General features: G+C 40.4%; 1 protein-coding gene across 1 annotated transcript; it reads right to left on the reverse strand.

The window, feature by feature from the left end:
* Nucleotides 1–3: 3 nt before the first annotated feature.
* Nucleotides 4–24,983, reverse strand: LOC106742564 (protocadherin Fat 4). The gene is made up of 9 exons (XM_014615656.1): nucleotides 24,577–24,983; nucleotides 4,720–4,779; nucleotides 3,244–3,335; nucleotides 3,046–3,135; nucleotides 1,549–1,674; nucleotides 1,390–1,479; nucleotides 1,228–1,301; nucleotides 272–379; nucleotides 4–193 (listed from the first exon to the last, which is right to left on the reverse strand). The coding sequence occupies exons 1-9, from the start codon at nucleotides 24,981–24,983 to the stop codon at nucleotides 29–31; spliced, it is 1,212 nt and encodes a 403-aa protein (XP_014471142.1). The 3' UTR covers nucleotides 4–28.
* Between the last annotated feature and the right edge of the window lie 1,492 nt (nucleotides 24,984–26,475).

The following is a 26,475-nucleotide window of genomic DNA, read 5'->3' on the forward strand; positions in this document are numbered from 1 at the left end:
GAAGATCGAACGTAGTTACCGCGTGGCCCTAAAAATTCAATGACCCGCTAATTGGCACTGGCGATCTGCAGCGTAATCTCAGACGACTCTCGAGGTCCGCTACGCGGTTCATCAGATGCTGCATCTTTCTCATTTCCACCTCGTACTGCTTCATCTTGCTTCTCATGTCGTATACTTCCTGTTGCATCAGTTGCTGAAACAAATAAAGTCATTGTAATCCGCGCACGATGTGTATGTGCAAATAGATATTTATTTAATGCTTTCCAAATACCACGTTCTCGACGGTTCTCCTCATCTCGTTGACACTCTCGACGGCTAGTGTGACTTTGGTATTCATTTCCGCGGTCTCCGTATCTCTCTTCCTGTTTCTGGCCACTTGCTGCGGAAATGAAACGTTTTCTCACCGACCACACAGAAGAAAATAGTCTCAAATCAGTGATAGATATTCTCATATACAGGGTGTTCCTTAAGTCACTCAGCCATACTCAAGAAGGTGATTCTTTGATTTATTTCAAATAAAAAAGTTCATATAAACGTGTATCCTGAACGGCTCAATTTCCGAAATACAGAGTGTTTAAGTTTTTCGGAAAATGTAAATGTCACACAGACTTAAGATATTTTATTGAAACATAATCTAAGCATATAATACATCAGAGTTGATATTTCAAAAATATGATAAGCAAAAAACCAAAAATTAGAAACAAAACAATCAAATAAATTGTTACAAATTACTACCTTTCGCTATGAAACACCCTTCGATCCTTCTTCTCAAAGATTGACATACGCTCAAAGATACCAGATGTATCGAAGAACTGAAGCCTGCTTTTGTATTTTTCTTTGCTGCTGTTTTTGTTTTTACGACTGGCACTTCAGATAGATTATTACCACATGTTTACATTTTTTTGAAAACACCTTGTATTGTGGAAATTAAATCGTTTAGAACATATGTTTATATAAACTTTTTGTTTGAAATAAACTGAAAAACCACTTATTCGAGTATGGCTTGGTACTCAAGGAATACTCTGTATAAACAAGAATGTTATTCTTAGAAGATTTTTAGTTTTGAATTGTGTGCAAATAATACTCGCATCAATACAAATTCAATAAAATCAAGATTAAAAATGTTCTAAGGAGGCTGTAATATTCCTGCTTATGTATGAGAATATTTATCATTAATTTCAGACTAATTTTTTCCCTGCAAACACCAAATTGGCATGATTGATCTACCTTTTCCAGTTTGGTCAGTCTCTTCAAGATTATCTCGTAATCTTGTGCATCGTCACCCACCTCGTTTTCGGTATCTGCGATTTAATAATAGCGCTCCGTTATTCCATGATAAATTTAATTTTCGAATAAATATCGTTGTAGAATATGTTTCTTTATACATACCGTGAGAAGAAGTCGTCGGTCTCGTTGCTGACACACCGTCGTGGAAATCACTCTCCAAGTCGCGCGCCTCAAACGCGTTCTCGTCGGTGCCTGTAAAATAAAAGAACAAAAACAAAAAGAAATCAACTGTCCTGTGAGTTGCGAATTTTGCGAACTCACCGTTCCTCCGACACGACTGGCCGTCCTCCTGAAGCTGAAAACCAACTCTGCAGTGGCATCGATAGCTGCCAGGTAGATTCGTGCAAAGCTGGCCGCACGGTTTTTCCGTCGTGCACTCGTCTACATCTGCAGGACGAAGAAACGAGTAATTAATTTAATCCACTGACAACATATAAGAACGTTACGTTGTCATTTAATTCCAAATCCCGAGATTGGAAACCGATTTTCTTGCCGATCAAAGAAAACAAGAGACATCGTGTTACAGAAGTGTTCCTTAGAAATGAGGCTTCTTGAAGGAATCGGCTCTGAAAGGATGCGCGATCGTTGCGTGTTAAAGCGCGAAGAAGAACATCCGATTGATTCATCGGCCAGAGTGCCTTTTCGTGCCTGGTATCGTCAAACGTAATTAAATCGGCGCGATACGCTTCTCGATAGCATTACGCGAACGTCGGACTAACTGCAACGCAATCCATATTGCGGTATCCTGCATGTCCTGCATCAGCGGACTGCAATCAGACCACACGGTCTTGCGATAAGATTTATGAGCAATTCCGTCGCGAATATTAAAATCACTGTTCTTCGTGTACTCATACGCGATCTCGCGATCGCGGCTTTAAAGTAGTTGGTCCGTCAAACCGTTTTCTTACGAACTCTTTTACATTTTGGCTACATATTGATGGAAAAATTATCAATATATTTATAAAGTTAGAAAACGATGGATCATCCCAAGCTGAAATATTTGCAACTGAAAATGACACTTTTTATACGTGTTCCTTAAGGTTAACGTCCTATTTTTAACTTCTATTTTTAATTTCATCTAAATTACATTTAGCATTTTTATAAAAAAACTACTTTAATCTAACTACTTTAATAAAATATCAAGGACTAATAAAAAGATATTATATAAAAATTTTAGAATTTTTGATCATTTTATTTTAAAGATATAGCCATAGGAAATTTACTATTTATAGGAATACCGGCGATTTATATATAATTAATATAAATAAAGCATTAATAAGAAATATAAAAAATAGATAATATTTCCATGTTTGTAATATTATGTATATAAATTTGTTTTAGTTTCGCGCTCAAGATTGACATTTATTACTCAGATAATTAAATAAAGTTACAGGAGTGTCTTTCTTCAGTAAATAACAAACTTATGAAGGGGCTCTTTCATATTACCACACAAAATCCGATGCTCTATGGTCCATAGAGCACTTTAATGAAAAAATTCCACGCTCGTTCGAAATGCAGACGTGGTACTACCGATCTTTCCTCGATTGTTCTTGATTAGCGTATCTCGTGTCATGGTATTAATTAAAAATTCAATCTTGCTATTGAACTAACTAATCTCGTAATTATGCCGCGAAATAAAGCATAATTTAATAAAGCGTAATCCCGTAATTTTCTCTCGACAGTAACGATGCCAATGTCCTGAATGCTACGTACAACTTGGCCATTCAAATCTCACTTTGTAATTGAAATGAAAATTACCTGTTTGACACTGATTACCGACATATCCCTTGGGACACGTGCATTTGCCGGGCGATGTGCAAATTCCACCGTTCAGACAGGGACACGTAGCTAAAAACCAATTGCAGGTGCGAATCAATCGATTCGCGCACGTGTTACAATTACGAATGACGCCGGAATAATGTTTTGACAATTTGAGAAATTATTGATTAAACTCACGTTTGTTGCAACCGAAACTCAAATGGGAGATTTGCGACCATCCCGGGCAGCAAAAGAAACCGGAGGTCAGCTCGGTGTAACCGAGGATTAACCTAGGGAGACATATACCTTTTATAAAATTTATGAAGTATAAGCTCAACACATCAACATGCGTATATGTGTGTGTGTGACACGAAAAGACTCTTCTTGAGTATTCATAAATCTACACAAAATAAAAAGTGCCAGATTCAAGTAAATAATTACTTCAATACTTCTTAACAAATTTTTACTTGGATTAACCCATTCGAGACGGCGAATTTTTTCGAACACGGTCCCCAGGAGCGAAATTTTTTTTTTCTTTATATTGTTTATTTTTAATAAAAAAAACTTGTTTGCTATAGAAATCACCCAATTCGTAAGTCAATTCGCACAAATAAGATGATTGCACACCGTGTGTGCAGCTCGCTCCTCAGAAAATTTTTATTGCGGGGAGCAGATTGAACACGATGTGTGCAATGTAAAGTAAAATAAAAATACATCATTAAGATTGATAAACATTTATGTCAAAAATAGTTAGATAACATAAAATCGTTATTTTGCTTTCAATAATGAAGAACAGAATATAATGCAAAGAAAATTTTTAAGAAATAGTAAAAAGCCAAAAAAATAAAATTGAGTAATGAAGAAAATAATATAAACGAGGAATAAATTTTTAGAAAAATGTCTAAAGGTAATAAAGTAATGTAACTCAGTAATGAAAAAGAAAATATAATTTGTAAATACATTTTTAGAAAATAGTACACTGATCATAAAGTAATTATACATTGGTTGGTTTATGATAGCGCTTGAAACAGTCTCCCAAACATAATCCAGGACTACCGACACAAGCTGGACAAGAGTAATTACTACGCCTATATTTACCTTTTTTGTAGCATTGTCGGCAAATCTTTCTTTGTACTTTCCTATTTTTATTTCTTGGTAAAATTTCGGGTAAGTGATCATTTGTTTCTGGTGTTGTCGACCTTCTGTCTCGGAGTTAGTTCCAATTACGTTTTTTAAAACCAATGCCAAATTTTGTTTTTCTATACTTCACAGATATTTTTAATTCAAAACAAATCTTATCTCGACGACCACTTCACTCAGAATGAGTGATAATTGCTCTTCATTATCATTGCACACACGGTGTGCAATCGGTCTCGAATGGGTTAAGTAAATTTTACCTGAATTAAATAAATATTTTACTTGAATAATTTACTTGGAAAATATTTTACTTGAACAATTTGAAAATATTTTACTTGGTTCGAGTAAATATTTTACTTCAAGTAATATTTACTCGACCAAGTAAAAATTCGCTACAACGTTTGGGCGTGATTATATTTTACTTGAATTTTTCCGTGTACACAGATGGATGTATAGTGATCCTCAGATGATTTATTCCAAAATAGAACAAATTCGACTATCTATTAATCACGACGAATGTTGTCGATACAGATGTACCTGATTTGTTTTTCTCGGTGATGATGAGAAGTCGCCTGTTGCCTGGTGCACACTCGCCTCCTGGAAAGCAAACGTTAACTTTCAATTCAGGCGGGAAGACAGCTCGCTCCTCGTGAATCAATTATTCGACACACTTTGGGATACAAAACGACTCTACGTAGAGAAATCCGCTCGTGCTATGTAGCTATTCTCAAAGAAGATTAGGATCAAACGGCATATAGTATCGCATTATACGTAGCATCACTCTAATCAACCGCGCCGTGTCCGAATGCAAATGCAAAAAAGGCATCATTCCGGTGGCATTATCGCGGCAGGAAACCCTCCGCGAAAGCCCCGGACCAATCCTGTCTTCGGAGCCCGTCGCTCACTCGCTCGATTTCAGCTTTGCATTTCGTTATCGCCCAGCTTACGCGGGGAAATTAAATCGGCGAGTCGGTTATTCCGATAGTCATCGTCGACGATGCGCGCTTGTGTGTCCCATCGTACCGGCCGAACAGATCGGCGTAGTCATTTGAATCGTAAAGTCGCAGAAGGTCGGTTAAACCGCGAAACACGAAGGTCGGTCGCGAATAGTGCCGGTCGAAATAAGTATTTGCGTTGGCGACGATATTACGGCTTACCGTCGCGGCGGCCGAGCCGGCTTCGGAATTAAGCTTACACGCCGGCAGTCAGTATGAAACTTTGCATTTCTGATTAAGACCGATACCCGGAGAATGAAACAAACAACGCGCGGAGGGCTCTCGGGGGGATTCTGAGGTCGATTCCGCAATCACGTCTGAGAATGTTTTCGAGTCGACGATATACGCGCGCGCGCGCGCGCCTCTCTCGCGGAATACATTCCCATGTTATATACTCGTTCTGCTCGCCGATATGACCGCGACTCAATGCGCATGTGGATAAGACGTTCGGCCCATTGAAATTCCGCGTGCGGCAAAATCCCGCCCGATCGCGAGCGCCGATTGCGCGAAATCGCGCGGCGCGCCTCGTGGAAGCCGAGATGGAAGGCATCTCCCATCATTTATCGTTAGTACCATACGATCCGCCACGTCCACGCCTATGATAACTATGGTACTCCAGACTGATTCACAGTGATTTCCTCGAGCTTTCTCCCGGGACAGGCGCGTAAATCGCCCGCATGCCGTGTTCTTGACTGGCGAAAAATCTCGTGAAACGCGTCGCGCGCGACGGGGGCTCAGATACGGTTCGGAAGACATTCCGCGTGGGAATACTGGTTCGGCTCTGTCGCTCCAGCTTCGCTCCACCCGTCGTCGATACGATTCTTTCTCTCGCTTCCTCTCCTTCTCTCCCTCTCTCTCTCTCTTATTATTTTCCTCAGTTGTAAATGATTCTACAGTTGCAAATGTAACTTTCCGAGTCGAAATTTCACCTCTACATTAAGTCTATTTAGTTCTATATTATCAAGTCTTCAAAGGTCTTTTATATTGTGCTTCCTTTGGTACAACAAATGGAAAGATTTTTCCCGTTTTCTCCACTTGAAGAGTTAATGTGGAACTAAGTAGACTTAATATAGGAATAAAATTTCGGTGCAGGTTAACTTTAAATATTCTTTATATATCTTTAGCTACTTGCAAATGTTACATAAATTACTAAAAAAACATAAGGGGTAATTCATACCTCAAGATTAAAATAAACTATATCCTCCCTTCCTCTCTCTCTCTTTTTCTCCCCCCTCCCCCCTCTTTCTCACTCTCTTTCTCTCTCTCTCTCTCTATCTATCTATCTATCTATCTATCTATATCCACCTATTTATCTCTCTTTTAGATAAGGAAACGCGGTTATTAATTATTAATTAATTAATTTGGTAACAATTAATTTGATTTTCTCATGTTGCTTTTAGTTAAGATGCGACTAATTGTACTTTATAGTTATAATTGAAATTCTATCGTAGGGTTTGTCTGTTTTTTCTTTTCGCACTTACTTTTCTTTTTCAGCGCCAGTCTCAATAACATTCTATTTGATCACTCTTATAATTTGCTTGTTAATATTATATTTATATACTTTGCATATTTTTCAAAATTACATACTGAATCTTTACGTAATTAATGTGCTAAAGGAAATTTTCTCGTAAATAAATGTATAATAATAATAATAATAACAATAATAATAATAATACTATTACATAATATCATACAATTTATACGGTTCGACTCTAGCCCAAACTATGTAATTGTATATTGAAAACTCAAGAAGCTCATCCCAAGATTTAATATACTCTACACCCTTTCTCTTTCTCTCTCTATCTATCTATCTCTATCTTACTCTCACCTTTTGACAAACATAGAAACGAAATCGTCGCGAAAGGTGAGGAACGTGTCCGCGAGCGGCAAGCAACGACGGAGATTTACGACGCGCCGATGATTTATGTCGGCCTCGGGAAATCGTGACTTTCCACGTGAAACTCCTCATCTCGGGCCGCGGCATTTATTCACCAAGTAGTTACCGGACTAGTTTTATGCAGCGTGAGTTAAAGGGTCGTACGTACGCGAGTACTTGGCGAGTGATTGCATCGAAACGCGGAGCGATTGCAATGTCTCTAACGATTTAGAAAATGTTATCCTGACAAGCGAGGAATTAGCATTGCCGCGGAGAGCTGAGCGCTCGTTACGTTAGCGGAGTAATTTAAGACTTTGTAGGTCGAAAGTGATTGCTAATGGCGGACACGTATCTTTCTGTGCTAATAACGGAAATGCAAATGAGAACAACACCGACGACATCGGCGGCCGGTATGGTGGCGTAGGTATTTCTCTGCGTGGAAGAAAATTATCTTGTTTCCGTTGAGATCTCTCAATTACATCAGAGATGTACAGCGAATTATATATCCGCGACATACGTATAAAATTATAGACGCGCATATAATATAAAATCTCGTCGTCGCTTTCGAGAATCGCCGAAGTCGGAGTCGCGTCGAATGCTTCGGACGCGCGGCACGCTGTGAGTAGCCGAGGATGACAGGCGGAAAAAAAGTGGAATGCATAAGGAGACGTAATAAAATCAGGGTCCGCCGGATGCACGAGAGCCTAACTGAGAAGGCGCCGTCGCGTGACGTGGCTTGCAGGGTTCTGGTCCGATAAATCCCGGATGAATTACGTATCGAACGCTCGCATGTCCGCGGTTCTCTCTCAGGCGCTTCCGAAATCTCAGCGGCGATCTCAGGATGATTTCCATTCTTAGTCGCGCCGCACGGAGCGCCCCGAACGCGACGTCGTATTATCGCGGTCGTTTGTTACATTCTTGCGTCCATCTGTTGCTCGTGTAGATTTTCACCGACGACGACGACGGTTTCCTTTACCGCGGCCGTGCCTGCATGCTTAACAAGCCGCATGCCTTCCTCGCGACATTGTTGCGCTTGCATTTTGTGTCTATGCGTCATGCGAGAGAGCAACTTGCAGAAACACTTCCCCATCGAGCCCCGACAAGCAGTGCCCTATTTCGCGCACGCGAAACGACACGTGAAACTTGTCAATTTTCTATCGCCCGTCGCCTGTCATTTTTCCAGTCGCGTTCGTTAACCACGTAGGTCGAAATTGCACCAGGCGCTTTTCCATCATTTAACGGATGGCAACAGTCGGTTTCTCTGAACGAGAGAGAACACGACGATATGATTTCTCGCCGGAAGCTATCCATTAAATTAATAATAAATCCGAGAAGCTCCGGAAAGCAAACAATAAATAGAATGAGATAGAGGGAAAGAGAAAGAGAAAAGCGTTTATTTTTTCCTAGGGTTCTAAAGACTTTATAGTTTTAACTAATATTTAGCAGAGTAAACAAAAAAAAGTGTACGAAATTTAAGAAAATAAAGAAGCCTCTAAAGGTAGATATATATACGCGTTTACATTCATATGTATATCGCGAAGTACAATTAGTAACATGCACATAGTGACAAAGTTAATAAAATTATAGATATAGCGAAGAAAAGAAAAATGATTTTTCAATTTGTAAATTTCGGCAAAACCGGACAAAACCGGACCGACCGTTCGAAAAACCGGACTGTCTGGTTGAAAACCGGACAGGTGGCAACATTGAGTATACAAGTACTGTGCAGAAATTTTAGCTAAACCAAACCAAAAATGTCGTAAAACATGTATTACGCAAAATTTGAATGCAGAAATGTGACAGTTAAGGGATTTACAATAAAAGTCCTATATCATAATTATAATTGTGTACGCTCGGTCATCGTCCGATCATTATATCAGGAGAGAGTTTGCTATAAGATAAGATAAGGAGAGAGAGAGAGAGAGAGAGAGCATAGATTTCCGCAGAAATACATGATACGTCCTGCGGGTCTGGTATGACGGTGAGCGGCAATAAACATCGGCGTTTTATTGCCCGATCTCGTAAACGTTAGCACACCGTTCTTTCTCCCGTCTACAGCGGGCGGAAAACATGGTGCTGTCTAGAAACGCGTTTCTCACAAAGTTTCCAGCTTTGCGCGCGAGTCGAGCGTTTAACGAGATCAAAGTGCGACGATTCCGTTCCTGAATTAGCCGGGTTTCGCGAAAATCGAGTCCGCGAGATCGCGGACCTCGGATTCTTTCGTGCGTCGTATCATCGGCGTCGTTTCATCGTCGAGTCACGTGAGCGTGACAAGAAGGCGATAAATCGGTGATTACGAGGCGACAGGAGACGATTCATGGCACACGATCGTGAGACCGATTCGATCGGAGGAATGAAAAAGCGGACAAGGCTGTCGATTGTAATCGCCCTGGCGGTATAACGATCGTTTGTTTTACAAGCGGTCGCATGTAAAACACGTGGAATCTCGACGGGCGACGGAACAAAGAGAGCGGAGAGCTGAAGTACCACTCATGCTCGGCCGGCAATTTGTTTTTAAGGTTTTCCGACGATCACGGCCATCGGCAGTCGTGCACCACAAGTGGAACTGGATTGATCAAGCGCAGTCCTGGGCACCCTGCTTTTTTCTCTCTCTCTCTTCTCTCTCTTCGTTCCATAGCGTATTAGCCGTTCGGCAAGAAATTGTGTCGCGATAGTTGTGCGTTTTGAAGCAAAGTTATGGAAATCAGGAATGAGAGGGGAGAAATAGTTGCCGTACTAAGTTTGATCTTTCGTGTGTACTTTTTTACGTATCGATGTCTTTCCACGCTCTCTCCATGATAGCGGTGACTTACGATAATACGATTCCGAGGGAGTTTCACGAGCGCGCGTAACGCGTACAACTACGCGGCTCTCCGGCACACCGGCGAGAGAGCTACTCGAAAATTACGATGTATCTTGTTTCAAGATTCGAGGCCTGAACGCCATAACGCACCTACATATTGCGCGTTTCAATTACGAGTCGCGATAACGCCTCTCGGCGGCAACTTCGCGCTCGTGCAGTTGCTCATGCATCCGCGTGGCTTATCGCAAAAAGTAACGGAGTTATTTTGAAACGGCCGGATTGGAGGCCCGTGTACCGCGGAGCGGAGATATTTTTCTCTCTAAACAGCGTGATCTGCATCTCTTCGTAAGATTCGTTTAATCCTCCGCCAGCAACGTGGGGAAGGATTTAAAGGCACGGCCGATTCTTTGATTGAGAATTTCAGGATAACTGGTAGATAGCGGGGTATCCCTTCTTAGAAAATTTAAAGATAGTTAAATTGTGTGTGTGTATGTGTGTGTGAAGATATCAGTCATCTAATTGTTTGTTTTCTAATAAAGACAGAGTATACGTTTGTGCCCTCTGCGACTCAGATTGCAAACTACATAAGTATTTTGTAAATCAATAATTCTGGATTTTTCGTGTTTTACATGCTTTTGCGACGTTAATTTTCATAAACATATAAATGTTTTGTTCTTAGAATGCTTTTAAAATAAATTCTTCGGTGGTTAACATCATTTATTTACTGATTTCAATAAATATATAACGATTTTTCTTTGGTATTTTACATATTTTTTTATGAAAATATATATATATTGCTGTATTTTAACTATATATTGTGTGCCAGTGCGAGATGCATTACTCGTATTGTTGTAAAAATTATGTCATATAAATATTTTGGTTTGTTATATTTTTGCAAGCCCCAATTTTTATAAAAATAAACTGAATGTAATAATTAAGCTCCTATAAAAATGATTTTATTGTTTTTTTCTCGAATGAAACTTAATTTTTCCTAACAAAAATCTTCAGATATTCAAATAATTCAACTTTTTGAGGCCAACATCATTACACTATATTTTTTTGAAATATATACCCTCAAGTATCGTAGTTTGTAAGGATTTTTCTTATTTATTCATATAAAAGTTATGAATTTTTAATCGAAGTTACATTTCTCCCTTCAATGTTTCTGCTCCGATTTTAATCTGTAAAAAATAAATAAAGTACAGTAAAATATATAATATGTAGTATAAATATAATATAAACCTATATGATGTACAGTATAAATACAGGAAAATATGTAGAATTCGACTTCTACAATGGTAAAAATTCTTTATTAAAGATTTCATGAGTATTCAAAAAATTTTTTAAATTTTTATGCACAGTCCGGAACAGCGTAAAAATTTGCGTTGGCCCACAAAGCTTCAAGATGCTGATGAAATGTTCTGATTTGCACGTTGCTGGCGGAGGATTAAAAATGTGAAGAGAAAAAGAAACGATTTACATTGTACAAAAAAAATTCTTTGTGAATATTTTCCGGATTATCGTCCTCCACGGAATTATTGTCCCGCAGGCAAGAATTCTTCCGCGAGTGAGGGGGAACGCGCACATCTTGGAATATTTCTCGGGTCATCCTGTCTCCTCGATTCTCTCGCCGTCTCGGAGCGTCGACACTTTCGTATCGTTAACGACCGCATGTGGCCATACTCCGGGTATATTCACGAAGTGCGGACGGACGACGTTTAAACAATCCGGCACCGCAAATTGCGCGATGTGTGTATACGTTAACGAGAGTCCGTCGGTCGTCGATCCTCGGACCTCACCGTGGAGCGGACTCGTGCAGTGATTCATGCCCGCTAATTTCAGACCTTCTCTTTGAAGAATTGCTTACACGAGTCTCTTTTTAGGATCACCTATCGCTGCTTTCTTCGTCGCTCGTTGCATATTACGATCGGCTCGCCGACGAGACACGGCAAGGTTTATGCAACTGGCTCGCTTCGTGCAGATATGTGTGTGCTTGCACCGTGTATTATTACTATTATATTAATCCTGTAACTTATGAAAATTTACACGGTCGTGTTACGTAGAATAAATATTGAAAAATATATATGTATAAAAAAATAAGAGATGAGACCAACTCTGTAAATTTCATTAAGTATGATCTCACTCAAAATAAGTAACAAGTATCTATATATTTACTTAAAGTGAAAGTGAAAATATTACTATTCTGAATAGCAAGAACGAATGTTTCATTCCAGCTTAGGATAAATCCTAACTCCATGAGCGAATGTTTTAATCGATTGGAGTGAATATGTTCTGTGACGGCGGAGTATAGTCAGTTGCAAAACAGTTGCAACACATTTTGTTCGATAAGTTTCGGAACGCATCTTGTGTCCAATAAGAGAATTTGTTTTTTAATAATTTTCAGGATATACATTTTCCTATTATGTACGAGATATATTGCAAAATTTATCGAAAAAAAATGTATTTGCAACTTTTTGTGACTGATAGTCGAAGTTATGTATATATAATACCATCCCCAAGATTGAAACTTTTTAATATCACACCATTTCTAGCTTTTTATATACATAAGATAGAAACTATGGTAATTAGAGTCGTTATAACCTTACATTGTAACTAGAGTTACTTCTGTGATTTTCAATTTTATGCGTTAAGACTTTCCGTCTAGAGAATCTCGAGTCGAAATTTTAGTGCTACATTTAATCTTCAAGTGGAAAAAATGAAAATTACTCCCCAGCATCAAAGGATCACAATAGCAGGTTTTTGAAGATGTAATATAGAACTAACTAAACTTAATGTAGAATTAAAATTTTGACTTGGGATGATATAGCATACATGACGTCGACTATCAGCATATAAGATTCAATTTCGAATGAGAATATTTACTTGACAATTCAGAATGGAGAATTCGCTCTGTATGAGTGAAAAGTCATATGAATTCGAATGATTCGGTGGCCTTTACTTTACTTTTCTAGCGAGACTTCCCGCGTCGAAATTTTGATCCTACATTAAATCTACTTGGTTCTAGTTAAGTTTTCAAGTGGAGAAAACGGGGATAACTCCCCATTTGTAGCATCAGAAGAACACAATAGAAGACCTTTGAATATTTAAAGCGGGGTCTACGATGAGAATTTAAGTTCCAAGCTTTAAGAAATTAACCAATTATTATCGAATATGAGGAGAATAATCGACTGTGATTGGTCAATTTCTTAGGCTTACAGCTTAAATTCTCATTGTAGACCTCGCTTAATGTAAAACTAAATAGACTTAATGTAGAACTAAAGTTTCGATTCGGGTTCGCTCCATGAAGTTTAGAAAGAAGGAAAAATATTCGTCGTCGGCCGGATTCGGCTCCCCGGAGAAATTCTGATGGCACTTGACGATCCTCATGCGATCTCCTAGCCCACGGTGTTTCCATAAACAAAGAAATTGCCGGTCTCGTGCGCTGTCCAAAAAGTACGCGGTCCGTATTTGCGAAAGCGACGGGATCGAGCCGGCGCTCGTTCATTAGAGATTGCATCTTGCGCGTCGAAAGCCGTGCCCTCGGCGGAATGCGCGACGATGCAACCGGGAGCCGCGGGCAGGCAGCGCAAAACTTCCAAATTACAAAATTGTTTGATGACGGGTTACCCGGGTTACCGCTCAGGTGAAGTAATTACGCGCCTACACGGTGCCAATAAGACGCGCGGCATCTTTCATTACTACCTCTTGCGCTTCGTTTTCTAACGCGTTCCTCTCGCCGATGCGCTCGCATGTCCTCTCGCACGAAGCGTCTCGTTCGCCGTCTCGTCGTTTGATACTTGTTCGAAAAATTAACATGGGATAGAGAATACCACACACACGGCGATGTTATTTGTTGACTTTCTCACAAACTAATCCGAGTCATATTAGCCTAAGTCTCCCTTTAAAGCCAGTCTTTCTGTCAAACTCGTATAACAGACTCCATCAATGTTGTCCCATTTCCTAGGCATATTGACATCAAAAATATCCAATCTCACAGTAAAAAACATCTTATACTTGTGTTAAAATCGGTCTTTATTGAAATGTTTGTGTTAATTTTTTAACATATCTGTAGATTAATTTAATATGTTGTGTTTATGTTATCCCAATATTTTATGTTGAGTCGATATTTGACATGGGTAAGTGCTAAAATAACATTTGTAAGTTAAAATAACATTTTATACTTCAGTGTCGATTAACATATTGTGGATATTAATTTTATGTTAATTTTTGACATAACATTTGTGTTACTTTTCAACATATTCATATTATATTAAATTAACACAAAAAGTTGTGTCTACTGTTTGGGACATATGGAATGTATTAGCACAAAATTCTTTCCTGTGCAGGACCTCTTGTACGTTATAACTATCGACAATTTGACGAATCAACATTCTCCAAAGAACAACGTTCTCCAAAACAGCAGTAAATATGATGTACAAACATTCAAAAATACCGCGTTCGATTGAAAATTTTCAATGTTATTATGCCTAAAGAATGGGACAGCATCAGTGAAGTCTGCTGTACACGACTCTCACGTATCTACTCGATTTCTCAAATTACTTCGAGCTCTCCTGATATTACGAAAAGAAAAAAAATATCCAAATCGGTGTTGGGAATATGTGCCATCGACATGACCGATCCTGCATCTCAAAAGAAAGGCACGTAAACTCATCGCTACCTCTCTTGCTGATCGCCGATGTGAGCAGTTGCTTACTCCTCGCACGCTACGGCCTGGTAGGAAAAAAAGCAACCCCGACTTTCTTGCATGTCCATATGTGGAATCGGCCGGCTGGCTCGTTTTCTTTAGTGCATGTAGTTTACGTTCCCGGACGCTGGTCGCCTTCCGTCCTGCGCGCGTTCATAAACCCGTAAACCATAATTCATTAATTGTAGCACGCGTCTCTCTCTCTCTCTCTCCCTCCCTCCCTTTCTCTTTCTCTGAGTACGCGCGCTAGAGTACTCTCCTATAAGAAGCGAATCCAAGGTACGAATCGAAAGACACGATCTCATCGCGAACGCGAGTCCTATTCGCTCTCTTCTCATTTCCCCTTTCGCTCCTCCCGCTACTTTCGACCCCGCCATACATATGTATATCGAATATTCGAAGAAAAGCAAAAAAAGAAAAGATCAAGACCACGCTAACCGCAAGATACTCCGACACCGGTCCGTGCGGCGAGAGCGCACGTGTACCTGCGTCCCGCTTGCCTTATCCGCCCACTTTCCTCTCTCGCTTTTGACCTCTTCACCCCTCGCGTCCGCGCGGCTTGCGGGTAAAAGTCCGCGCTAATGGATTTACATGAGGCCGCTATCATCGAACGTGGCAAGATCGAGCAGCGAGCATCCACTTCGAACGTTCATCCCTCGGTATCTCCCAGCCGCGATCTCCAGGCGCTGCGTAGCTATTCGCTACGTCGTACTTCACGCTTCGTCCGGACGATGCGAATGAGAATTGCGTAAAATGCCCAACTAAATCCGAATAACTCTCTAAAGAGGCAGTGATGCCAGTTTCGGGACGCTGCTCCGTCCTAAGACAGGTGGAAGAAATACACACGTAAAAGAAGAACCATGTACGTGTACACTCAAATAGCTGTCGGCTACCTTCGAATAGTAAAAGAGGACAGATATATGATCTCCTATCCTTCTTTCTCCCGCTGTAGAATCGTTTGAAGTTCCGTCAAACTAAAGTGTAACGTAGATTTACATAATGAACGCGAGCGGTAATCATTGACGATCATACAAAGGAAGAGAGAAGGACAGAAAATATAAGAGGGACATTTGACCTTTTGATAAATTTGCCCCAATTATTTCGACAATGGGAAGATTTAATTTTTTTTCACGTTACCAGCAGTGTTCATTCTTCACTATAGGAAACGTTAAATGACATTTTGACAGCCGATAACAAGTGTGAGTGAAGATGCAATTTATTTTGTAGAGTTCTCGATTCTTTTTTCGTAAATATTCAATTGTTTTTTTTTTAATTGTTAAATTTCGTAACTAAATTGAAACTCTATAGTGGAATGAAAAGTTGGTTACTTTAAGAAGATTAGTTAATAAAAATCCATTTGTTTACAAAAAGTGAAATGAAAATTACCTGAGAGGTTGGAAAAAGTAGTAGCCAGCGATGGACAATACTTTGATTAATCTGTTCATTCATTTTGTTCTGCAATAAATGCATTTTTGACCACAAAAAACGGATCGAACTAATTTGTACTCCCAATACATTGCTAAAATATCTATGATATTTGCATAGGAACCTTTTAATCTTCCTTTCGTTTTCTTTTGAGATATTCAACAATGTCAAAAAGGAAGATCAGATGTCCCCAGTCTCTCCTGTCTTCTTTTACTATCCGAAGATAGCCGACAAGTTGAGCGCACATATAGGTGGCCTCTCTTTTGGATGCGTATACCCTCCACCTGTTTTAGAGTGGAGTCGCGTCCGGAAACTCCATCACCGCAAGTTGCAAAAGAATAATCCTCTTTTTCATAATCACGTCGCTCTTCACAACCCATGTTGTCCTTCAGGCGCCCCGACGTCGTCTCTTCTGCTTCATTACCTCGTGCGATCTGCATCGGTGCTCCCCGCTCGCGATTGTCAGCCGGGCGAACGATGTAGTGTTCCGATGGGGCGATACGATTCAGCGTCGAGTGCCTGCACGTCCACCGAAATTGTACGTCTTCCCTCGATCCGGTAGACGATCGATTCTCGCGGCCTTCGCGCGGCTCAGCGCTAAGAGTAGGGAATTATAAGGTCATGGGTCGAAGCGCACGCATACACGCGCGCGCTCGCTCGTTCGCGCGACGATATCGCACACGGAGCAGCTCTCCGTCGCCCTCTCTCTCTCTCCCGAGAGTTCCGAAACTTTCGGAAACAAGCTCCCGCCGCGACTATCGATTCTCCCACGAAATTTCGCTGTAATTAATGAGAGTTCGCGCTACTCGACGCCTCGCTGTCGCGGTGTAACGAATCTAATCTTAGCGCACCGATAGTTCGGGGAACCCAGGGCGGAATATCACGGGCTACACGAACCATCTGATATCCCCGTCGAAAATTGCCGGGTGGGTTCCCACGGGAATCTATAGGAACTCATGTGAATCCATATAGGAAATGAAATTCTAAACTTTCGCGGTGTGGGTCAACATTTGACATTGGCTTCCGAATTGCTGCCGTGTCTTTCGAAGATTTGAACCTGACGTTTCGTAAACGTTTCGGTTCACTTCTTCACCTGAAACTGTTTCAGGTCGATTCTTCCTTTGAAGAAGTGAGCTGAAATGTTTACAAAACATTGAATCCGTATGGAATATCGATTCTCGAAATAGAAATCTTCTCTAATAAAAATCCATATAGAACTTCACATAGTGTGTGTGGATATTTATATAAGAATCCACATAGACTTAGAACCTGGGCCTTTGCCACGAATCTCCAAGATCAACCATGGGATTTCATATGGATTTCCTAAATCGATCCCTACCTGTTTTCCTCAACAAGGTTTCCTCCACCATTCTGCTCTCCCCGGCGAGATTATCGCTTCGGAAATCGGCTCGAAATTCGACACATGGCGGATTCATGCGATACGCATCGCGCGAATGGTCTTCGGAGTTGAACGGCCGATGCCGATGTATTTACCCTACGGGGTTACCGCTCGACGAGGCGAGGCGGGAAGGGAGAATAAGACGCGAACGTGCGAAAGAAGTGCTCTATTTGCGGCCGTGGAGTTTCGATGCATCTCCTTTCTTTTCTCTCTGTCCATCCGCGACTCCGATCCGCGAACAGAGAGGAACTCTGCCGTGAATGCACGGAGAGGACCGCCCGCGCCTTCCTTCGCTTCTCCGCGTACGAGCGAAATAATAGGCGCGATCGGGTTTCAAAGAGAGCGAGCAACCGACTGCCGCGCCTAACTGGTCGCCCTGTTTAAATGTGTTTTGGATATTTGCTAATTAATCGCTACTATTTCCGTCCGCTCCCGGCGGAAGGGGTGGTGGGCGCGAGACGAAAATTCAAGAGTCTGAGCCGCGTGGCCATCTAACGAGCTCTTTAAAGTCGTTGTGTCGCTGAGTGCCGGATCTCCAGTGGCGAAAGCGTCTTAAGGGGCTTTTATATAAGTTTATTATAGTTTATTGAATAAAATTCTTTCCTGTAACTTTACTTAACTATCTAAGTAATAATGCTGATTTTGAGCGAAATTAAGAGAAATATACAATATTACAAACACGGAGATATTATTTATTTTTCATTTTTCCTATTAATGCTTTATTTAAACGTTAGTTGAGTTATAATAGAGATGCACACATAATAGAAAGTGATATATAAATATTTAAATATGTGTATACATGTGTACATATATTGCAGATGTTACTACAAATTGCAAATTTCTTACGACTACATTTTCAAAACCGAAATTTTCGTATAATGTCTATATATTAGTCCTTAATATCACAATTTTTCCATTAAAATCCTAAATATGATTTAGAAGAAATTGACAATAGAAGTTAAAAATAGGACATTAAGCTCAAGTAGCACGTATAAAAATTATCATCTGTAGTTGCGAATATCTCAACTTCCGAATAGTTAATCGTTTTCTAATTTTGTCAATAGTTAGGTTATATTTAAATCTATATATAGTACAAGTTTCAACAAATCCTTAAGAAACTCATTTTATGCTATAACTAGTTTAACTTGGGAACTAGTGCACGGCTCGTACACAAGTTGCTCTCGGGAATGTAATATTTTTTTTTCCGCAGGAAGCAACGAAGTGAGAAGAATATTTAAATATTGATAATACACGGTAGATTCGCGCTTTTAAATAACCAAATAAATAAGCGGAACGCGATGCAGAATGTTGAAAGAGCAAGCGCGAAGAAATTTTGTGAGTTTACGAGTTTGATAGTGAGTATCGGACTCGCCATATTTATTTATTTAGCTTAGTTGAGCGCGTCGACAAGATGGCTCTCGACGCCAGAGAATTATTTTTATATTTATAATTATATTACACCATAACTATACACATAGAGAAAGAAGATTGATTGAATTAACGCGACGATGAACAAATTAAACGTATTTTCGTCGAAAGAAATGGAATTTCTAGTTCTCATGGAATTCGATTCTTAAGATCAGAAATTTAACCAAAACGCATTCGGTTTGTTCATCACCACGTTAATTCGACCAATTTGTTAAATCTCCGTACACTATATTAGTAAAAGAATTATGGATAAAAAGAGAGTTATAGTTGTTATAATATCAATAATAATTACTTTATATGTTATTATCATTTTTGTCGTTAAAACGGAATGAAAGGATATAGTTGAGGCCGAAAATAAGTACAATTTTTCTCAGCGTGTCGCGAAATGACTAATGTTTCCGATCGGCGGGACGGCGAAACGCGCGTTTACAGTTCCCGAGAACGCATTATATCGACGAATGACACCTGTCTCTTTATGACCTCGTCGTTCATCGATCAGGCATCGATGTTGAGCTTCGCTCCGGCAATAAGCGATACAACGTTCAGCCGCGAAACGTGCCCAAGAGTGACATTGCAGGATGGTTATCTGGGGTACTCGGAATGGCTTCAATATTCATTATTCGCATTTCTTTGAGCCGGCTGCTCATCGATCACTCGAATGGTGTCGTAAACGAACTAACATAAATAATCAAGACAAAACGTATAGCCGGCGGTGAGGAACGCGGCCCGTATTCCTCCGCTGCTGGCGCTCAGACAATACGCGGAACAATGACGGTTAATTAAGAGGGGAAACGCGGTGATGTGTGTATATAAATTAATGCTCGGCCCTCTCGTGCTTTCGTGAGCGCGTCGAATGATTTTAAATTGTAAGTTATCGGCGTCGCGCACGGCTCGAAGATACTAATCGATATAATGGCGTCTCTCTGAGATGACGCACTTTGAATCGCCAATTTTCTCGTCGATTTAAGAATACGAATACTCGGGCGGCGCTACGCAACGGCTCATTTTTCCACGCTCTTCCTTTTCTCGTCGTTAACGCGAAGAGAGGACGAAGAGGAGAACCCCGAATATATATCGGCGCGTTGAACACCAATCCCGAGCCGTCACTCTTCGAATCCTCCCGGCGACTTTAAGTCGACAAATCGTGTTTTAAGTGTTATGGTCGTCGCGTCAATAGGTTTAAATCGATGATACGATCCGGCGCATCACTTCGCCGCATCGTTCGAGAAATTCTCGACGCGCGAGGTGCACGCGAGTTCGGCCGCGTGTGCGTGATACGGAGAGAAAGAGAGAGAGAGAGAGAGACGAAGGGAGAAAGAAAGGTGCGCACGCACACCGCTATATCGTCTCGGACAGGTTTACAAGATTTTTTAGCCCGAGGCACGCATCTGGGTAACCCGATCGTGCGACTGGTAAGGTAGACGAGCACCGAATTATTGCGCTCAGACCAAATAGTAAGTAATAAGTAACGAGAGATCTCGCGGATCCGATATTCACTCACTCCGATAAGGACGCGTGTCGGCGTTCATCGTGGAAATATCATCTATTGGAAGAGATATTGATTATAATTAGATACTGATCGGGAGAATACACGGAAAAAAGCAATCTTCTTGGCTGTATTTATAAAATAATTGTATTTTTCGTTGTCAGGAAAGAATGAGAACCAGACGGAAAACTCAGTTATAGAGACAGAAGATTCCTAGAAAATGCTTCTCTTACTTTGATTGTTTTCAATTATCTCAACCGAGTTTTAACACAGCTGAACGTCCAGACAAATGCTTTCGATTAAGGGAATGCTATATTTGAACTTGACTAAATACTGATTTCTATCTGCAAAATTTACGTCTTATTCGTTGCATAGAATTATAAATGCTTTTACACTAAGAAAATATTATAGTACAAATTATCAAAAAATTTTGTAATGTTAGACGATATCGGAATTATGACTGAAATTATTACATGTGTTGCCATCTTTAGTGATGCGTACACATGAATCACTAAAGATTACAACACAATTTCGGTCATAATTCCAGTATGGTACAACATTAAAAAATTTGGCGATAATTTTATTACTATATTTTCTCCGTGTACGCGTGAAAATAAGTCGGAGCGTTGCTCAGATATATGGCCATGTAGTGAAAATAAACATTTCAAAGTGACATCTCTAGCCGTGTCAATTAACATAAATATTTACTTGATATACAGAAATCCTGCAGTTGGTATACAGAGAAAAATAATTGGCTGGCATAGCCAATTTAATGCTGTCGCAGCAAAATCTGTCAATTACTATGTGGGCAGCAAAACGATTAGTTAAGAGTATTAATTGTTATTCTCTGGATTATTGTGCTGAATCTAATAAATTATTTTGCTGTAAGAACAAATTAGTAAATGTAAGAAAACACAATTTAATTGTTTAACAACAAATTAACGTGCTAAAGACAAATTCACTCAGCAGAATTTTTCTATCCTAGTAACAAAACTGTTTCTGCTAATTATGAATAATTCGTTAATTTGGTTATGCTAACTGAATTCGCAATGAATATGTAGTAGATTGCTTCGTTATAATAGCCAAATTTTTCTTCTCCGTGAATACACATTGAGAAAAAAGCATTTGAGACAACACAATCAGCGGTTATCTTAATTCAAAAAGATATGTCCACAAAAAAATTATGCATGAACACAATACGTTGCGTTGATGTACACGGAGAAAAATTTTTTGTTGACACAACAAATTTTTTGTTACTATAGTAACAGCAAAAAAGTTTGTTACACGAAAAAAATAATTTTGTTGTTGCAGCAAAACATTGTTGCGATAACAATAAAATTTAGTTCGCATAATTAGCGATTAATATTCTTAACAGATCTTTTCGCTGTCCAAAATAGTAACAATTTCTTGTGTCAGTAACAAATTTTCCTTCTTGTAGTTGCTAACTAAATAATAATCGTGGAATCAATTGGTAACTCATTATAGCAATTGTATAATTTGTTCAGTGAACTAAACGTGGTGCTTGAAAAAATGTTGTTCCTTTAAGCAAAATTTCATTGATTCGACCACTTTTTTCCTTAGCGTACCGATATTCCTTATTCGGTTGCATGAAATGAGACTTTTTTCCCGTGTAGTCGGAAAAGTGACATAAATATTGAAATGACAGCGAGACGAAGTCACGGTGCAAGTGATATTACATTGAGTCGCGTATTCGGCCAGTGTTTACATCGCTGTGGGCGCCCTTCGTCGTGCTCGGCGTGAACGGCCGCGAGGCTTTCTGACGGGCAATCATCGAATCACGCTGGGCAGCGGAATGATCTTGCGGCTGTCAGGAGGTGATAAAAGTCGCGCGGCGGTATGCTGATTTCCTCTTAATGGCCGCTTCGGGAGGCCGAGTGCGAGGCGAAAGTGTGAAGTGAGAATGGGAGAATGTCCGATGCTGCTCGCACCGAGAAAACGCAGCATCCATTTTTCACTCTGCGACTCCTCGTTCGATAGCCACACGATTGTTTGCGAGGTGTAATTCGCGCGCCGCAACCCGTTATTGTTCTTACCGACGGAATTATCCGCAAGTTATCGCAATTGCAATGAAATATATTTTTCGTCTATAACGTCTAACTCGTCGGTGATTTTTCTTTTTACTTTCTGTTTCTTCCTTTTCGCACGAGACAAGTTTAAATATTTTCTCCTTGACGAGAAGAGAGACTATGGTATTCATGCACAAAGATAAATATATATTATACTTAATAAATATTACTTTTATTATAAGAATTATATAGAAGTTTATGTCCGTAAATATATCTTAAGTTTATCATAAGTATTAAGTTTATAAAAAATATATTCTGAATCTTAATAAGTCTTACAATAGTATTTCAACCAAGAATATTAAATTAAAACAAACTTCGGTTTGTGTGCTTATTTGAATTAATCGAATTTAACTTTTCTTCGATAAAATTTATAATATTCTTGAAAAAATATAAAATTTTCTTTTTAGTACGTAATAGTGAGCTTCTCTAAAATTTGTGATAAGTATGTATATTTTGAGATTATTATCAAAAAAATATTCCTTGTTGAAGATAATTATTTCTTAAAAGAAAGAAAGTAAACTGAGTAATCGTTTTTCTTAGCGGTAGAATGATATTTTTCTCCATATAAACCAGTATATATATCTTATATTTAAGATTGTCTTACGTTCTAAAGTATCTTCAGATACTTTATTACCAATGATCTGTACAATGTACGAAGATAAACTTTGGACGATCTTAAATATAAGACTGACTATGAATACCGCCCATATAGTCAGAATTTATATTGAAGACCGTTTTAACCGTTAAGTTCATCTTCAGATGCATTGTAGCTAATAAAACGAGCCGTACAGCACCTGGAGATGAATTTAAGACAATCAAACAAAATAAGAGAATAAGAAATTTAAGACAATCAGACAAAATAAAATGTGAATACTATCCATATAGTCAGAATTTATATTGAAGACCGTCTCAAGTTCATTTTCAGATGCATTGTAGTCAAACGATCCATATAGCACTTGAAGGTGAACTTAAGACGAACTTAAATATAAGATCCGACTAAACTGATAAATCCATTTAGTTGACTCAAATAAAATATTCGTTTATATATAGGTAAACAAATGTTTTAGTTATAAGAACCAAAGAATTTGGTTTTTTGAATCAAAGTTTTGATTCTCTGAATCAAACCTATTTAATTTTCGTTTCTCAGTGTATGAATATCACCTATATAATCAGAATCTATATTGAAAGTAGTTTTAAGTTCATTGTAGTCAGACTGAAAAACCCATTTAGTTGACTGAAGCAAAATTTTATTGGAATATGTTTAAACAATGGTTGTTAGAGCCAAAATTTGACTTTCTGAGCCGAAGATTTAGACCTTTGAAGCGAAAATGAAAAAAGATTTTTCAAAGGACCAAATTTTGGTTTTCACAACCAGAAGATTTGTTTGAGCATATCTTAACTAAATTCGAGTCAACCAAATGGATTTTTCCATGTAAAACAATCCGTACAGGATCTGAAGATGAACTTGGGATGACCTTCAATATAAAATCCGAACTGCAAACGCTAAAATTTCCGTACGTGCAAATTCGCGCGCGGAATTTCGCCAAGTCGCGAGTTTCACGTTCAGCTCACGACCAATCGAGTTAATTGGTACCTTGGGGTAACAGAAAGCGCCATTATCCGTACCACTTTTAATCAGCGTGTGTGCGCGAGATGACCTGCGTCACACACACGCAGAAACGCACTCACGCACGCACGCGGCCGAAGGTGTTGTCCGCCGTCGCGCACGGACAATTCCAATAATTGTACGCGACAGAGAGAAACGTGCGGCTACGCGCAAGATAATTAATCGGTCGATTAATTAAAATGGCTCGCCTTTGAATGGCGCTCGCGCTCTTATTCGCGCTACTATCGCGCTCGGATCGTACATCATCGCGCGGACGCGCCGTGTCGTTCATTGTTCGTAAATATAGTAATTCAGCGACACGCGTTAGCGGGCCCCCTTATATTTACGCGTCGGTTCATTCACTTCCATTTACATGCCTGGCGCAAACGCGAGCGATCCGTCCGCTCCGCGCGCTCGGAATTATCCTCTGCCTCCTTCGCTAGACGCGGAGAGAAGCTCCTCGCCACCGTGGTGCCTCTTTATTATCGCCACCTCAGCGGTTCGCGATCGATCGCCTCGATCATCCGTGCTTCCCCTTCGACCAAACGCAATCTCGAGATCGCGCCGGCTCGTCCGCTACTCACCCCGAATGATGCCTCGTATACGTGGGGGCCGTAGTCGGGATCAGCTGATAGCTCTGCGTGACGTCCTCCCTCGGCTGATGCCGGTGATTACCGTGATAGCTCGCGTACGCTATCGCCTTAGTGCCACCGTGCTCCGTCATCGCGACGGCGCCGCTGAAATTGTGCTCCAATGTCCGTTGCTCCACGTGATGCCGTGAATTCGTCCGCTGCGCCAACCTGGTCGCCTGCGGCCTCCACGGGTTCCTCGCGGTGCTCGTCTCCGGGACGACGTCGTGTCTGGCATGTTGCAGCCTGTCGCGGTACCAGGCCGGCCATACGACCCCGCTGTGCCCGGGTATTCGATCCTCCGGCGACGATAGAGCCGGACTCGCGACGATCCAGCACGCCAGCAATACCTTTAGGGCCATCGTTCCGCTCTCTCAGTCTCTCGTTCTCTTTTTCTCCCTGGCGGAGAGAGCTCTCTCGAACGCGGTGTCCTAGTGACACGACAACGACGACAGCGTAGCCGGTCACATTCTCGAGCGCCACCACGAACGCGCTGAGTCGACGTGGGACATCCGAGATCCTCCACAGGCAGCTGAGAGCACTACTGAGAGAGCACTACCGAACGAGACACACCGAGCTGGTCCCACGTGCTTCAGCTGCTGGTACCAACAACCCCACCATGAGTCACTCTCTCTCTTTCCCTCTTCTCTCTTCCTCCCTTTCTGCGTCTCGTTCGTTCTCTCTGTTCCTTGCCGCCGCACCTCCCTCGTCTCCCTCGCGCACGCTGCAGCGGCATTTATTCTCGCGCATTCGCCTGTGCGATCCGACTGCACTCTCTTTCTCCCTTTCTCCTCTCCATTCCCGGCCGCCGCCTGGTCTCCTGATACCCCACTAGGTCCTCCGGTAACCACCTACGTATCCTTCCGCAGCGGTCTCGCCGCCGGGGCGGAGGAGGAATTCCTCTCTAGCGCGCTTTGCTATCTTTACGAGCGATAACGCTGTTCCGGACTCTCCTCGCGCCGGCTGCGCAAAGGTGTAACGGCGCGAAAAACGGATGTGGGTCGTGTGTGAGTCACATTCGCGCTCGCGAATTCCACCGTCGTCGGAACAAAGTTCCAGGTGATTAACGGCGCGGGGGAGGGAGAGATGAGAGGAGCCAGTTGAATGCGGGTCTTTTAATAGTAGTATGCATCCCTTGAGAACGAGAGGAGATTGAAATCGGTGGTGTTCCGCGATATTTAAGGAGGCTATAAGGTGAAATGAGTTTGATAAGAATTTGATGAAACTTTCATAAAGACTTACGCAAAGCAAAAGTACCTGGACACGTATCTAATTCTGGTAATTCTTATTGTTTTCGTCTTTAAGTGTGAATATTTAAACTCTCAACATGGAATAATATATATTTTATTAAACATATATGTTATGGCGTACAAAAGTTTTGAGCCAAATAGTTTTTATTACATATTTATCATACGATAATCGCTAAAAAGAATACACATATATAAGTGAAATGTATTTATTTTTATGCTTTAATTACATAAACTTGACAAACTTTCAATAATTAAATATTTTTATAATATTTTAAAATATATTAATTTTTTTATAATTTATTATATTAGATGAGCAAAAAAGTTCTAAGCTCTTTTTTGCAAAATTCAATCTTTATTTAAAAACAAACCAAAAAATATTAATCAGCGAAATATTCCCCGTTTGCATCAATGACCTTTTGCCATCTTTCGGGTAGCTTGCGAATTCCTTGACGATAGAAACTCACCGGCTTCGAAGCGATAAAGTCATCAATGCATTTTCGTATTTCTTCAAATCTCATAAAATGTGTATCAGCCAAGCGATGCTACAGCGACCGGAATAGATAGCAATCGGAAGGCGCCATGTCTGGGCTATACGCTGCGTGCA

This window comes from Dinoponera quadriceps, unplaced genomic scaffold (genome assembly GCF_001313825.1).
Source record: "Dinoponera quadriceps isolate SergipeBrazil2010 unplaced genomic scaffold, ASM131382v1 scaffold113, whole genome shotgun sequence".
Lineage (NCBI taxonomy): Eukaryota > Metazoa > Arthropoda > Insecta > Hymenoptera > Formicidae > Dinoponera > Dinoponera quadriceps.

Excerpts from the sequence above, each read along its gene's own strand:
- LOC106742564 (XM_014615656.1), bottom strand. The coding sequence starts at position 24,983 with ATGGCCCTAAAGGTATTGCTGGCGTGCTGGATCGTCGCGAGTCCGGCT. Across the intron at positions 380-1,227 it reads GACTGACCAAACTGGAAAAG|CAAGTGGCCAGAAACAGGAA; the intron begins GTAGATCAATCA and ends TCATTTCCGCAG. Across the intron at positions 194-271 it reads GGAGAACCGTCGAGAACGTG|CAACTGATGCAACAGGAAGT; the intron begins GTATTTGGAAAG and ends TATTTGTTTCAG.